A 12,813-nucleotide genomic window follows, 5' to 3' on the forward strand; every position below is an offset into this window, starting at 1 on the left:
ACAAGAATGATTCCAAAATCCCATTGCTCCCCAGCTTGCCTCGTCGTTTGATTCCGGGCAGAAGACGCTGCTTCGTAGACTAGAGTCGTCTGAAATCCCCGCTCTCGAGTGCCAACTGGCAGCACACGACTGCAAGACTCCCTGCTGCGTATGAAATGTGTTCTGCAACACCAAGCCCCAAAGTCACGATAATTACCAACATAGCACGTCGTTCATACAGTTCATTAGTAGACGAGAGATGTCAATGCAGTACTTCACTCTCCTTGAACCCTAGAGACAGCCCAAAGTCACTCAAAGTGCACAAGTCGTGATAGCAATCATTTCCTAGTAGTAACCTTCAAGACGATGGTAGCAAGTATCCGTCTTTCCATACATGTGTGCAAACTCTCCTCAAATTTTCGCCGCCGGCCCTTTCCAGCGTCGCGATGAATGCGTCCATCTGTCCTCAAGGGTTGGCAACTACTTTCCAAGCTCTCCTCAAATCTTCGCCGCCAGCCCTTTCCAGCGTCGCGATGAATGCGTCCATCTGTCCTCAAGGGTTGGCAACTACTTTCCAAGCACACTATCCGCCCATCCCTCGTGCGTCGTTGCAAATCTTCAGTGCGTATGAACCTGTTGCCGTCGATGCTGAAGTTCCGGTTCCAATCCGACTCAACCCGTGTTCGCCTGCTCGTTGCAGGGCCTTTTGCATCTGCGTACCACCTCCATGTTGCCCTCAAGGCTGAAATCCTGACTCCAAATTGACTCAACCTCTCTCTGCCTGCTCGTCGCAAGCCATCTGTCCATGCGTACCACCTCCACGTTCCCCTCAAGGCTGAAATACCAGTTCCAAAGCGACTCAATCCGTGTTTGCCTGCTCGTTGCAGGCCTTTCGTACATGCGTACCACCTCCGCGATCAGTTGCGGAGTCTTGCCCGCGACATGCGAGCCGCCTGCTCTCAACTCTCAACACCTATCCCTGAATGCGAGCCATCTCCTTCTCGAGGAAACGCTCCAACCTTGGACGCTTTGTTGAGAAGGTTCTCAAGAGATCGAGTGGTGTGCGGCCATTGCCATCCTTCAACAACAACGATGAGCCAGCTTGCAAGAAAAAATCAATATACTTGATGGCTAAGCGCTCGCTGCGCTCGCTGGAATTGATATTTTCCACTTTTTCCACCAGCAAATGGAGGAACCCTTTCTGGGAGTTGACGTAGTCGGGATTGAAAACATCCTCTGCCACAATGGCCTTGATAAGCTTGGTAACTGTCCACGAACGAGAGGGAATGAGCGACCACAAGATAAACTCGAACCCTCCGGTGGCGGAAAACCTGTTTCTGAGGGTGGTAAACCTTTCTTCGCCGTCTCTTTTGTCGGTGGTCAGAAGAGTGGAAAAGGCTCGATCGACCTGTTGTTGACTGAGGCTGTTTCCGTGGTGCCCCACGATATCGTACCGCGAGTTCTAGTGCGCGACACGTACGTAGAGATCGAAAACATGATCGACTTCATGAGATAGAAGTCTCATTCCGGCTTGGTCGAGGGCAGTGGTGAATCGGTGGATGCTGTCAAGCTCAATGGACATTCCGACCAGGCTCCGGGTTACGTTCCCGGCGGGCGGCATGGAGTGTAAGTTGGGGTCGGCGCCGAAGACATTGACCAGTCGAAAGAAGTAGGCCTCAATACTTCGGTTCCCTTTCGATGCCTTGACCGCTTTGCAGAAGACGCTCAACATGGTGGAACCGAAATTGTCTCGATCGTTGACACTGGCTCCAGACCGGATCAAATACTCGATGACTCGTTTGATATCAGCGTGGCGTCGTCTCCAGTGGTGGCGAACCAGAAAAGCCAACCTGATCAACACAGTCTCACCCTGGACTCCTGCGTGATGTTGGTTGAGGTCGGCGTTGCAGGTGACCAAGCCCTCAAGGGCTTCGAAGGCCTTTTTGCGGAAGTCCCCACGAGGGTGGGCTGCGGCCATCTCAGCGGCTCGAAACAACGGGGATCCGCCCGAACGGTCAACAGCGTTAACGGCACATCCTTGCTCGACCATAAATCCGATCGCGCGATGGTTCCCGTTCAGGACAGCCAGATGAAGAGGCGTAAACCCAGAGCCGGGGCATTGGAAATTGGCCAGGTGTAGACGGTGACTGACTTCGAGGGAAATGACGCTCATCACCACCAGTATGCTCGGCAAATGGAGTAGCGTAAGTAACATCGAGCCAGGCTTGGGCCTCAAAAGAGAGCTCCCGATAACGGGCAAGTTACTTTTATTGACAGGCGACGTCAAGCAACCAGAGGCTCCCTTGTCCAGCAAGATTTTCTGGACGCCATAGGAACCAAGCACGGCCGGGACAAAGAGTGGCTGCCACGAACTCTGCAAAATGCAGTCTAGACTGGCTTTGTCTTGGATCATGGATCTGAGATGTCCAGAAATCTCAAACCGAGGCCCAAGCGCTTCCATCAGGATGGACTCCAGGTTGCGTGATGTGCCATGCACATCAGCCCCAATCTCGAGTAGGGCTTCGACGATGGGGAGGGCGTTTCTGGCAGCCGCAAGGTGAAGGGCGGTGCAGTAACGATCCTTGGTACAATAAATTGTATTGACACTGGCCGCCTTGACCTTGCGTGTGTTGAAACGTTTGATCATCTTGACGCCTTCTTGATCGGTAGCGAAGAGGGCAGCCCACCACAGGAACTGTGGGGCTCTCCTCGTTGAGTCCCGCGTAACCAGTGCGTCCAATGCAAGTTCACTCAACATCTTGCAAGTGTAACGAATGTTGAGTAAATCAACTCTCGGCATCTGTTCGAGGACCATACATTTTATCTCGTTGGGGAATTTCGAGAAAAATGGAAACGTCTCGTGGACAGGTAGGCTTGAGTCCGGGGTGTCGACGTCCCAGGTATCGACGAGCGTAACAGCCTCGAAACACGGCTGAATTACAGATTTGAGCATGATTTCGGCCTCGTCGTCGATTTCCATGGTAGCAACGACCACTTGCTGAGATTGAAAGAGGATGAAGACGCTGATGTTCTCGAGTGAAAGGGGTAAAAGGATGAAAGACGGTGTGCGCGAGGACGTATGCTGGAAAGTGTTTTGGGGTCAGATCGAGGCCGAGTGTTGAGAAATGAAAACGTCGGGCAGACGTCGAGAAGGGGAAGGGCTATAACACCAAGTCGAGATGGTTCAATGACGAGTTGAGGATCTGAGGGGCTCTGAAGAGATAGAAGTCTCGAGAGAGACGGCTCGGATGAAGTTGATGCCAGCCTAGATAGATCCAAGGCGGTGATGTTTTCGAAGTGTGTTGTGACGAGAAAGGTGACGAGAAAGGTGATGAGAAAGGTGACGAGAAAGGTGCTCGCCCGTGTAAAAGGTGAGAGAAATTCGAGGGGCCCAAACAACAGAGAGCTGTAAACAGCTGTTGTAGGTGGGTACACACAGGAGGCATCAACTCGGGCTGCTGTTATTCGGGCGAGGTGGCAGGACAACCAGAAACGAGGCGTGTTCCAATAAGGAGGCGGCTCTGGGTACAAACACCTGACCAGCCTCCTCACCTATGAAGGCACACGCTCAGGGCAAAGGCCCGAATAGTTCTAGTGCATCCCTTGTGCTTGAATAGGATTGACAATGGGTTGGGTGGCTTTGCTCTGTGTCCGAGCCCCTGAGCCCTGGACCAGCCGCGTCTCTACTTAAGCCTTAGGCCTCTCCCCTCCCTCCTCGCTGACCATCTTGCTCCACTCCACCCTACGAGCACTACGTGCTGATCTAGGTACCTTAGTGAGTCGAAAAAACCTTCGTGAGTACGATCGTGATCCTTGGTTTCAGTTCATCACCTCTACCATCATTCAAAACATCCCATATCCCCCTCGTAGTGGCATCCCAACTCCATGGCCAGCATTGTGATTGTTAGCTGTAGGTCTACAAACTCAACACTCCCTTCTGTGACCACCCGAAGACGTTCTGTTCCTACGGCGGGTGATAAAGGCTCGGTCGAGATGGCGAAATGAAATGCGTTTGTGCTGAAATCGAACTCCTTGGTCTCTTAAGCCCCGTCTTCCCTCTTGACGCGTGTCGACATGTCTGCAGAATGAGAATGCATCATCAATGATCACTACTGTAGAATTTCTTTTCATTTTAGCATGCTTCGGGATTTGTAGACATCGTTGTGTTCGCATGCACAGCCGTGCTGCTCTTCCGCGCCCTGGGCCCTTTGGTCTTGGCCAAGGCCACCCCCCAAAGCCGGACCTGAAATCGTTGTCCACCAGACAGCACAAGAACACACCATCACTCGCTTTGATTCTGCCACCGCTTGGGCTTGTAAACCTCTGGCTTTGGTTCGTGTTCTGGCTCGACAATGCGAAGACAAAGGAAAGGGGGGTAGGGGCTTTTACACTTCTGGTTGGTGCGTAGACATCAGTGCTCGTAATGGTGGGATGGCAAATGGCTTGAATCTCCTTTCATAGCCTAAAATCTTAGCAATGCAATGCAGTGGTGGAAGGGGAACGAGGTCAGATCCAGTCCTTGGTGTTGGCGCTTCTTTTTTCCAGGTGCAGTGGCCCACGCGGTCTGCATCCTGAACAGCTACACAACTCTTCCAGAATAATTGCACCAGAGCATCCTGAGCTCATCAAAGCAATACAAGTGCATGCGGATTCCAAAGGTGAGCCCTACAATCTGGATAGAGGCAATGAGTGCGCAGTCCAGCTAACCTCTAAATCTCCCCTGTGCAGTCCCCAACCAGAGAATCACCGACAATCCCCTCCTCGGATCACCTCCAGCGAATCAGTCTAAGAAACACCGTTTACTTTCAATACATACCTATCGACATGTATCTCGAAGCCCTATCATCGTCGATACTCGACCAGTTGCCCCATCAAGACCCCCGCCCCCCTCTCTGTCTTTACCCGACCACCACGACGCGACAGAGCTGTTGGTATCGTCCCACCACAGGACTACCGTGAATAGCTAGCCTTTGAGGCTGGTATTCGAACGCTTCTACACCTCGAGGAGTAATGCGGGCCAGGATGGTCATCCCAGTCGTGACTGGTCGGTGATGCCGACAAGGAAGTCAGCTAGACCTCGTAGAATCCGAGACCAGCCAGATTCTCCAGGGAGAGATCTCCCAAGTGAAGCTAGACAACTAATTACGTGTACCAGACTCATCTTAGGCTAAGCAGACACCGAGCTAAGGGCCCCGACCATCGAGACTCGACCGTGAACGTCCGCTTGGATTTGGAAGGGGCCAGAGGTATTTCCTTGATACCAAACACATCCAGTACGCAGTCGCTAACTCTGACTCGTGCCTAGAGATAGCACCAGTGTTCCCAGAATGCCTTAGAGCAGCCAAGCTGCTCAACGGTAGAGATAGGAGCACTCGAGACCGTTCTGTTGGACCACAGCAAAGCAGCCAGGACCTTCTTGCTGGTCATCCAAGGATCAAGCTTGCCAGCATGGGGAGCAGACGAGAATCACATCATTCAACCCAACTCAAATCACAAGCGTATGGTGCGTCGAAGCGTCGAAGCATTCGGTAGCTGTTGAAGGGTTGATTCTGGCTAAATCAACATCTCTAGTAAGTTCAGACACCTTCCACTTCCATCGCATTAAACTCACCCAGCGGCATCTTGAACAACTCCACGAATCCCGAAACGAAAGGTACCACTACGAGCAGCCAACAGATCGATAAACTATACTTGAGGCGGGGGGGTGAAGACCGAAGCCCATTGCCGATCTACCAACTGGAAGGGGAGAGATTTCTGATGTCACTACCCCCCATGGAGAGACTCGTCGAAATGCCTCTAGATGGAACAGATCGCTGACACGAGTTCGTATGAGGCAGAATAAAACCACTTGGCTTCACCGTTACCGGGCGGTTAGAAACTCCCTCCACACATTTGGGAAGCCAGTGGCGACAGAAGGTAAGCTGCTGATCGTCGACTCCTGATCTTTGACGATGTTTGCAACTGACAGTGACAAGTCACACATCTTATCTTCCCAATATGAACCACCGAAAGCTGCTTAGCACTGACGGGAAGGGCTATGATCTAGGATTGCCAGCATAAAGTCCCCGACACCTGAGACTGCTCGAGCCATTGGACCCGCGGCAAATCCGATCTTTCAGGGAGGCAGGAGGCGGCCAACTACCACTGGCTTCCCTCCCGCAATGGGAAACCATCACTTGATGATCTGGCCGAGGTTATCATCTATAGGAAACTTCCAAGTGCCGGCGACTGACGGCCAAAGATGTTCTCCACGGGAACGTGGTTGATGTTAGAGCGCCAAAGATCGCAAGACCACAGTCTCAGTCATGGGTATTGACGGTATTTATAGCAGACTTAGGCCGCCCTCCTACCAGTCCACTTCAGGTTCTAACCTCAGTTCTTTTAGAAAACACATACGTATACGTTCTAAAGACCCCCGAACTCCCCGAACTCCTCGAGCCTCTCGAACCTATCGAACCCCGAACCCGTCGAACTCCTCTCCTCGAACCCCGAACTCCTCGAACCTCTCGAATACCAAACTCTTCGAACCTGTCGAACCCTCGAACCCCGAACCCCGAGCCCCTCCAACCTCTCAAACCCTCGATATCCTCTCTCCGAAACCCTTCCCACGAGATTATCACCAATGCCCCCCTTACGACCGCCCGAATCAACAATGCCCTAGCCGAGAGGCGAAACCCGCTTCCAGGGAGTTCCAGTCTTTGCAAAAGCAAAACCATGGGCTCTTCCACGACTCTCTCTGGGAATACCAAGGTTCCAAGAGCTACTGGATCATGCAAAGCGTTAGCCCCGACTCGCCTTGTTGCTTCAGCTGCCACTGAGTGACGCTCCTGTCCGCTTCGCAACTGTCAGGGCTTTGACACGCAACGGGAGTGAAGAGGGCAGACCAGCTACTAGATAGCAACTGTAAGGTGGTGAGGGGGTTGTGACTTTCTTGATCTCCGATCTTGCTAACCGGCGGCTGTCCTAGCTACTTGTAGCTGTCATCAGGGCTTCCGTCAGCATAGCTGCAGATATGGGATGTAGTCTTGCTCAATCCGGCGTTCAGGGAGGCCTGGATGTATCCCTCGCATTCCGGTACCTGACAGCAACCGAGAGAAAGTCGAATCTTTGATGAGTTCCAAAGATGTCCATCAAGCTCAGAAACCAAGAGTTGTTGAACAAGCCAGCACGCCAACAAGCGGAGTCTGATGCCTTCATGAAAATGGAACTTGCTGTTCGAGCCCCAGACTCTCACCCATGACATTTGGGGAGCAGTCAAGGGAGAATACGAGTGGGCCATGACAGGTCGGTGAGTGCAAGACCTCGTTAGGCTGGATATTCCCAATGTACATCCCGCATGACGGGGCTGCGTAGGGGGATGGCCGACAAGTGTAGGGTGGGTCGGCTGCAATCATGACTTTGCCAATGGCCTCTTATGGATCGAGTGACGGCCCGGATAAGAAGCCTTGGCGGACTTTTGGGACATCATCATCACCATGAAGCTAGTTAGTCTCTTGGGAAGGAGTTTTTGCAGCGGTTTTGGTTTTCCCCGTTAATCATTAAAATTGTCGGAAATGACTCCCATTAACGGCAACAACATGTTCAAACTATTTTGCGACAAACGTCTCTCCACACGAATTAAGAAAAGCAGGGTGACAAATAGAGCTATCGAGCGGGCGACTACTGCAAACTCATCACTAGACATCGATTCCTTGTACTTGAAAGTGACGGTCTTCAGGACTGAAGTCCGGAGGCTACCACCTGGGCCGCCTTTCGTCTCAACGGCATGGATTAATTCAGATACGACACCGCTTCATGGGATGGTGGATTCGGGAAAGGGCTTGCCCCTTCGCGTAGGTACACAAGGTGTGATAGATCCGACCGGTCCTGATCCAAAATCTCTCCTACGCGCGTGCTAAACCTGGCTGGCGGCATCTACAGCGATTTGGCATGGGCATTGGTAGGAAATGACCTATCCTGTCTAGCCAGTCGGGGAAGCTGGACTCTACAGCATTGTCGCCCTTCTCGATGCACACGAATATTGGTTAGGGGCTATGATACCCAGTTCTACGTCACCTTGGAATTCCGTTGAATTCTTTGGTCCTACAGGGTGCCAGTTGGCGCATCCGATGGATTGAACAAGACGTGTGGTGAACGGGACCTCCAAGCTTGGGAGGACCAGCTATTCATTTCTTATTAGATCTTATCAGGCGAGTGACTGTAAAGGCACAGGATTTCTCACCAACTTTGCTTCATGTACTTCGTAGAGCTGCGCAACTGTGTCGGCCCGAGCGCAATATTGCCTTGCTCGACTGCTCGACTGCAGCCCCATGGTGGGTGAGCCATCTCAAACCACAGCGTCCCAAACTTCCTCACCTGCACACCTGGGAATCAATGCATAGCCCTAAGTTGCAGGCGGGTTCCTCTGTCTTGCCCAAAACCAGTCCAGACATACGTTTTCCCAGTCAAAACGTTATCTAGTAACGATGTCGGGTAGAGTAATCCTTCGGGCTCACGACGAGACCACGTCCCTTCTTTGCTCCCCTATAGACGGTCTCGAAGATATCGATAAGCTCCTGCTTATCCTCCAACACCCACTTGATTTTGTTGTTGTCACCAGTACCCAGATCGATCATCATGTGCTTGTTGCGGAAGAAGAACATGAGAGAACAAGGATCGTAGAGTTCGTACATCTGGTTGAAGTCGGGAACCTGGTCGATGTCGCAGAGGTAAACGACGGCGTAGTTGCGGACCTTGTCGGCGATCTTGTAGAGGACTTCGTCCTGGCGCATGCAGTCTGGGTCCCAGTCGCGACCGAAGCGGATGACGACCAGGCGGTCCTCTTCGGACAGGATGGCCTGGTCGACGTGCCAGCCGGTGTTGAGATGCGGGAGGACGACGGAACCCATGGCAAAAGTTTGTAGAGGACTTGGGGAGTGCGAATCTGGGGAGTGTTCTTGTCGGTGCGAGTCGGTTGCGATGACGAGTTTCGACGGATGGTGGGGTTGAACTGCCTTGGGCGACAAACTGCAGCAGATGTCTTCAGGCGGCGCCGGCTAAACCTCGGCATATACCTTGCTGGGTTCGCGTTTCAAGGTTCGCGTTGCAGGGTGTGTTGTCGGAGCTGCACGAACCACACGAAGCTTATCTCTCTCTGGTGTGCACTGTCATTCAGGGCCTGTCCACTATTCACAGCCCGCAACAACGCTAAGACGATTCATTGAACTCATCAATCACGCTCTTCGGCTTCACAAACTTGCCCAAAGGTGCATACTTCAGGTGTTCAAACCCAAAAGCCTCGGGTCCTCCGATCTTGATGCCCCGTTCCGTCCCAGTCCATCGGTCGCTTGCCGAGATGCCCAGCACAATCACCAGCAATCCGTAGCGGTACTCGGGCGTGCCCACAGCCTCTCCGTTCTGCGCGTCAATAACACTGACCAAATCGGGGACAATGGCGAGAACATCCTCCTGCAGCTCTTCCTTGCGGTCGGGGTGGACACGCAGAGCAGCGATGTTCTCGTTCTTGAACGGGATCTTGACGAGGCCCTTGAACTGTGCAGGCTTGTCCCTAGTCGCGTCAACTCCGTCATCTCTCACATCCGCTCCTTCAATGAGACACTCTCCATAGGTATGGCCGTTCCTCAACGTCCTCTCCACGCCGACAATCTTCCCCTTCCAGAGAACCTTGCCTGCCCCAGGACCTCCACACTCGTCGATGATGGTCTCAGCCACGGTGTCGACCCTGTTCTCCTGTCGCGCCCTTGCCACTGCTCGGCCAATTCTCCATGACTGAGAGAGCGTGTGTTCCACAACCCAGCGTTTCGTCTCTGCCCCTGTTACTGGGGCGTCTGCAGTTCCCACTATGGACCCCATCTCGCTGAGAGCAGCGCGGATGATGCGCTCAACGTGGGTATCAGAGGACGCTTTCGGCATGACGAGCACATTTCCGTTGCCATCGCTGACAGCAATGGGAGACCAAATTGTGTCACGCTCCTTGAAGACCACGGGCGTAGTCTGCCATTTTGTTGGGTATGCTCTACCCATCCAGTCTCCATCCACGGTAGGAATGTCCATGCTCGTGCTGCAACCCAAAACCAGCCCTCCGAGACCGTTCGCACCGCCGATTTCGACCGAAATCATGTGTGTCGCCGCTTTATCGCAGATTTTAGAAAGTTCTGTCTGAGATTCAAGAAGCTCGTCGCCGGCGAGTTTCTCAATTGCCACGGTGGGGCTGCCTGCTCCTCCGCCGCAACCAACTTGGGCATCGTCAGGCAAGTCATCTGGACTAATAATGAGGGCGGTTGCCCCGTTGCGGAGCTGGGTTCTTATTCGGATCATTGATGAATAGGGAGAGCCACCTCCTCCAGTCCCTAGGATGTAGCAGCCGGTAGCGATCCAGTTTAGGTCGGTTTCGGAGATGGACCAGACGCGGTCCTTGACATTGGGCCGATAGGCAAGAATGTCGATATCTTCGCCAACGTCCTGATGAGAGCTCTTGTTCTTCGCTATCTTTTCGTACTTGTCCATTTCCTGCCCTGGCTCTACTGGTTCATCAACCAATTCCGGAGTGGGATCAATTCGAGCGAAGTCAAAGTCGCCAGTAGCACGAACGATGAACCGGGATTTGTTCGCGACGTACTATGTGACACTGGTTAGATTCCATTGTCAGGTTGAAGATTGCTGCTGGACTCACCGGAAGCGGCAGGGTTTCCTGCTCCACAATGGAAACGGATGAGCGTGCGGCTCCAGCCTTGACTACTCTCTCGATAGCCTCATTACTGACCTCCTCGAGGATTTCTTTGGTTGTCTGTGATTCAGTGGACTTGATCGTGTCAACGACAGCGCTGACTCTTGCCATGGCAGCGCCAATGGCATTCGCCACTTGGGACCACTGCGGCTTCAATACTTTACTCGCTCCTTTGAGCTCATCTGGGGCAATGACCGCGCCTCCTCCTACCAGAAGAACCGGGATGTCTTCAATCGAAGTCTTCATGGTGTCGATGACCTTCTCCAGCTTGTGTTTCACCAACGTCTTAAACTTTATGAGCTCGCCTTCCGACAATGCACCCTTGACCAACTCAGGGTCGCCGATTTTGGCGTCCGGGTTCCCCAAAACAGTACAGTCAGTTGTAGTCAGGACTTTGCCACCAAAAACAACAGCTTCCTGGGGGAGCTTGTATCCCACACTGTCTGGACCGATGGAGAGACCATTTTCTTTCCGGACAATGGAGCCTCCGCCGAGGCCGATGCTCTTGATGTCTGGGCAGGAAAAGTTCATCCTAACGCCTGAAAGATTGCTATAGGCTGCTTGTTGACGGGGGAATCCGTTTGCAAGCAAAATTCCCACATCGGTAGTCGTGCCGCCAATGTCAACCACCATCATGGACTCGTTCGGCTCACCCTGTACCAAAAAGGCAGCTCCTCTCATACTGTTCGTAGGACCGCTCGAGAATGTTCGAATAGGCAGTCGAGCAGCGACTTCTCCAGACAGCACGGTACCATCGTTCTGCGTAATGAAGACTGGGCAGTTCAAGCCAAGTCGTTTGACGGGCTCGTGAAATGACCGGATCGTTTTGCGTGCAAATGGTAGAATAGATGCGTTGAGAATAGCGGCATTTTCTCGTTCGAGGAAGCCAAGATTCGCGACTTCCTTTGAGCAGACGACATCACATCCTGGGATCTCTGCTTTGATGATGTCCGCCGTCCGTCCCTCTTGTCTCTCAACAGTATCGATGGGGCTGAAAACTCCGATAACTACAACGCTCTTGATCCCTTTCTCACGGATAACGGCGCACTGTGTCTTGATCTCACTCTCGTCGATATCGGAGATTAAGTGTCCATCCACTTCCAATCCGCCCTTCAATAAGGCATAGTGTCCGAGGATCAACTCGCGCATGTCGTCAGGCCAATCCACACATGGAGGTGTGTGCTTGGAAAACGGTCCACAAAGACGAATGACGGCCACGGGAGAAAGCCTGGCAGCATCTCTTTCGACCACAGCGTTGACAAAATGAGTCGTCCCGATGGTCACGCTTGCTACATCTTCGGTCTTGATGGCCGCAGTTTTGAACATGGCAGTGATGGCCTCGCTGATTCCGAGGCTAGGATTTGTTGTCGTGGGCGCTTTGTGCCAGGCCAAAATACCTTTATCCTGGGCCGCAGACTGGAAAGGGTCGATGATGACGCCGTCAGTGTTGGTGCCGCCGACATCGACACCAATGCGGAGGCGCCGCGAACTCGTGCTTGCGGCCATGGTCGAGTACGAGCGGAGTCGCGGAGTGGAAGTCCAGAAGCTTGCTTGGCGAACTGGGAGATGGCAAGATAATTGGAGTGCGTTAATTCCCATCCACAGGAGGATGTGGATGTTAAGTGCTATAGGGTGATCCCGATGCCGGCTGTGTTCGTTCCGGCGTCTGAAACGCTGGTCGCTTTGCCGTCGTAGAAGGGCCCTGGGAGCAACCTAGAGGCACCACTGCCTCACTTGACTGGTCTGGTAGCATCATTATGAGCTGCTAGAGTGATACCACTATTAAATACGAAATAAATGAAAGTAATCCCGGCGAGTGTACTCGACCAGCCTTGACCAACATTCCCGAAAGCCCAGGGAAGTAATAAAGCGTGGGCGTTGTGACTCGGTTATGAGATCGGTCACCTCTAAAGATGGCGCGGGGTTAGGCCGTTGTGGTGATCTGCGACGGGCTGCGGCGGGCTGCCACTAGTTCAAGCTAAATGCCTAAAATTGACTTTCCTACAGCGCCTCCTCAGCGCCTCCTCAGCGCCTCCTCAGCGCCTCCTCAGCGCCTCCAGCGTACTTTGTCCGACCAGACGCTAGAGTCAGGCCAGAAGAAACTGGAG

At 52.9% G+C, this 12,813-nt stretch overlaps 5 protein-coding genes across 5 annotated transcripts; 2 read left to right on the forward strand and 3 right to left on the reverse strand.

The window, feature by feature from the left end:
- Positions 1 to 1,302: 1,302 nt before the first annotated feature.
- BGZ61DRAFT_576056 (ankyrin repeat-containing domain protein) lies at positions 1,303 to 2,959 on the reverse strand (the record flags this gene model as incomplete). Its single annotated transcript, XM_046256213.1, has 1 exon — positions 1,303 to 2,959. The coding sequence occupies one exon, from the start codon at positions 2,957 to 2,959 to the stop codon at positions 1,442 to 1,444; it is 1,518 nt and encodes a 505-aa protein (XP_046105333.1). The 3' UTR covers positions 1,303 to 1,441.
- Positions 2,960 to 4,455: 1,496 nt separating this feature from the next.
- BGZ61DRAFT_477083 (uncharacterized protein) lies at positions 4,456 to 5,511 on the forward strand (the record flags this gene model as incomplete). Its single annotated transcript, XM_046248856.1, has 5 exons — positions 4,456 to 4,484; positions 4,525 to 4,637; positions 4,708 to 4,910; positions 5,135 to 5,225; positions 5,285 to 5,511. The coding sequence occupies 5 exons, from the start codon at positions 4,456 to 4,458 to the stop codon at positions 5,509 to 5,511; spliced, it is 663 nt and encodes a 220-aa protein (XP_046105334.1).
- Positions 5,512 to 6,284: 773 nt separating this feature from the next.
- BGZ61DRAFT_531624 (uncharacterized protein) lies at positions 6,285 to 6,801 on the forward strand (the record flags this gene model as incomplete). The annotated part of the gene is made up of 2 exons (XM_046253736.1): positions 6,285 to 6,297; positions 6,365 to 6,801. The coding sequence occupies 2 exons, from the start codon at positions 6,285 to 6,287 to the stop codon at positions 6,799 to 6,801; spliced, it is 450 nt and encodes a 149-aa protein (XP_046105335.1).
- A 1,634-nt stretch (positions 6,802 to 8,435) lies between these two features.
- On the reverse strand, positions 8,436 to 8,867 carry BGZ61DRAFT_349992 (mitosis protein DIM1-domain-containing protein; the record flags this gene model as incomplete). Its single annotated transcript, XM_046240191.1, has 1 exon — positions 8,436 to 8,867. One exon carries the CDS (start codon positions 8,865 to 8,867, stop codon positions 8,436 to 8,438), a length of 432 nt encoding a protein of 143 aa, XP_046105336.1.
- A 298-nt stretch (positions 8,868 to 9,165) lies between these two features.
- On the reverse strand, positions 9,166 to 12,211 carry BGZ61DRAFT_349954 (uncharacterized protein; the record flags this gene model as incomplete). Its single annotated transcript, XM_046240185.1, has 2 exons — positions 9,166 to 10,596; positions 10,652 to 12,211. The coding sequence occupies 2 exons, from the start codon at positions 12,209 to 12,211 to the stop codon at positions 9,166 to 9,168; spliced, it is 2,991 nt and encodes a 996-aa protein (XP_046105337.1).
- Positions 12,212 to 12,813: the final 602 nt, after the last annotated feature.

The sequence above is a fragment of the Ilyonectria robusta genome, assembly GCF_021365365.1.
Source record: "Ilyonectria robusta strain PMI_751 chromosome Unknown BGZ61scaffold_8, whole genome shotgun sequence".
Taxonomy (NCBI): Eukaryota; Fungi; Ascomycota; class Sordariomycetes; order Hypocreales; family Nectriaceae; genus Ilyonectria; species Ilyonectria robusta.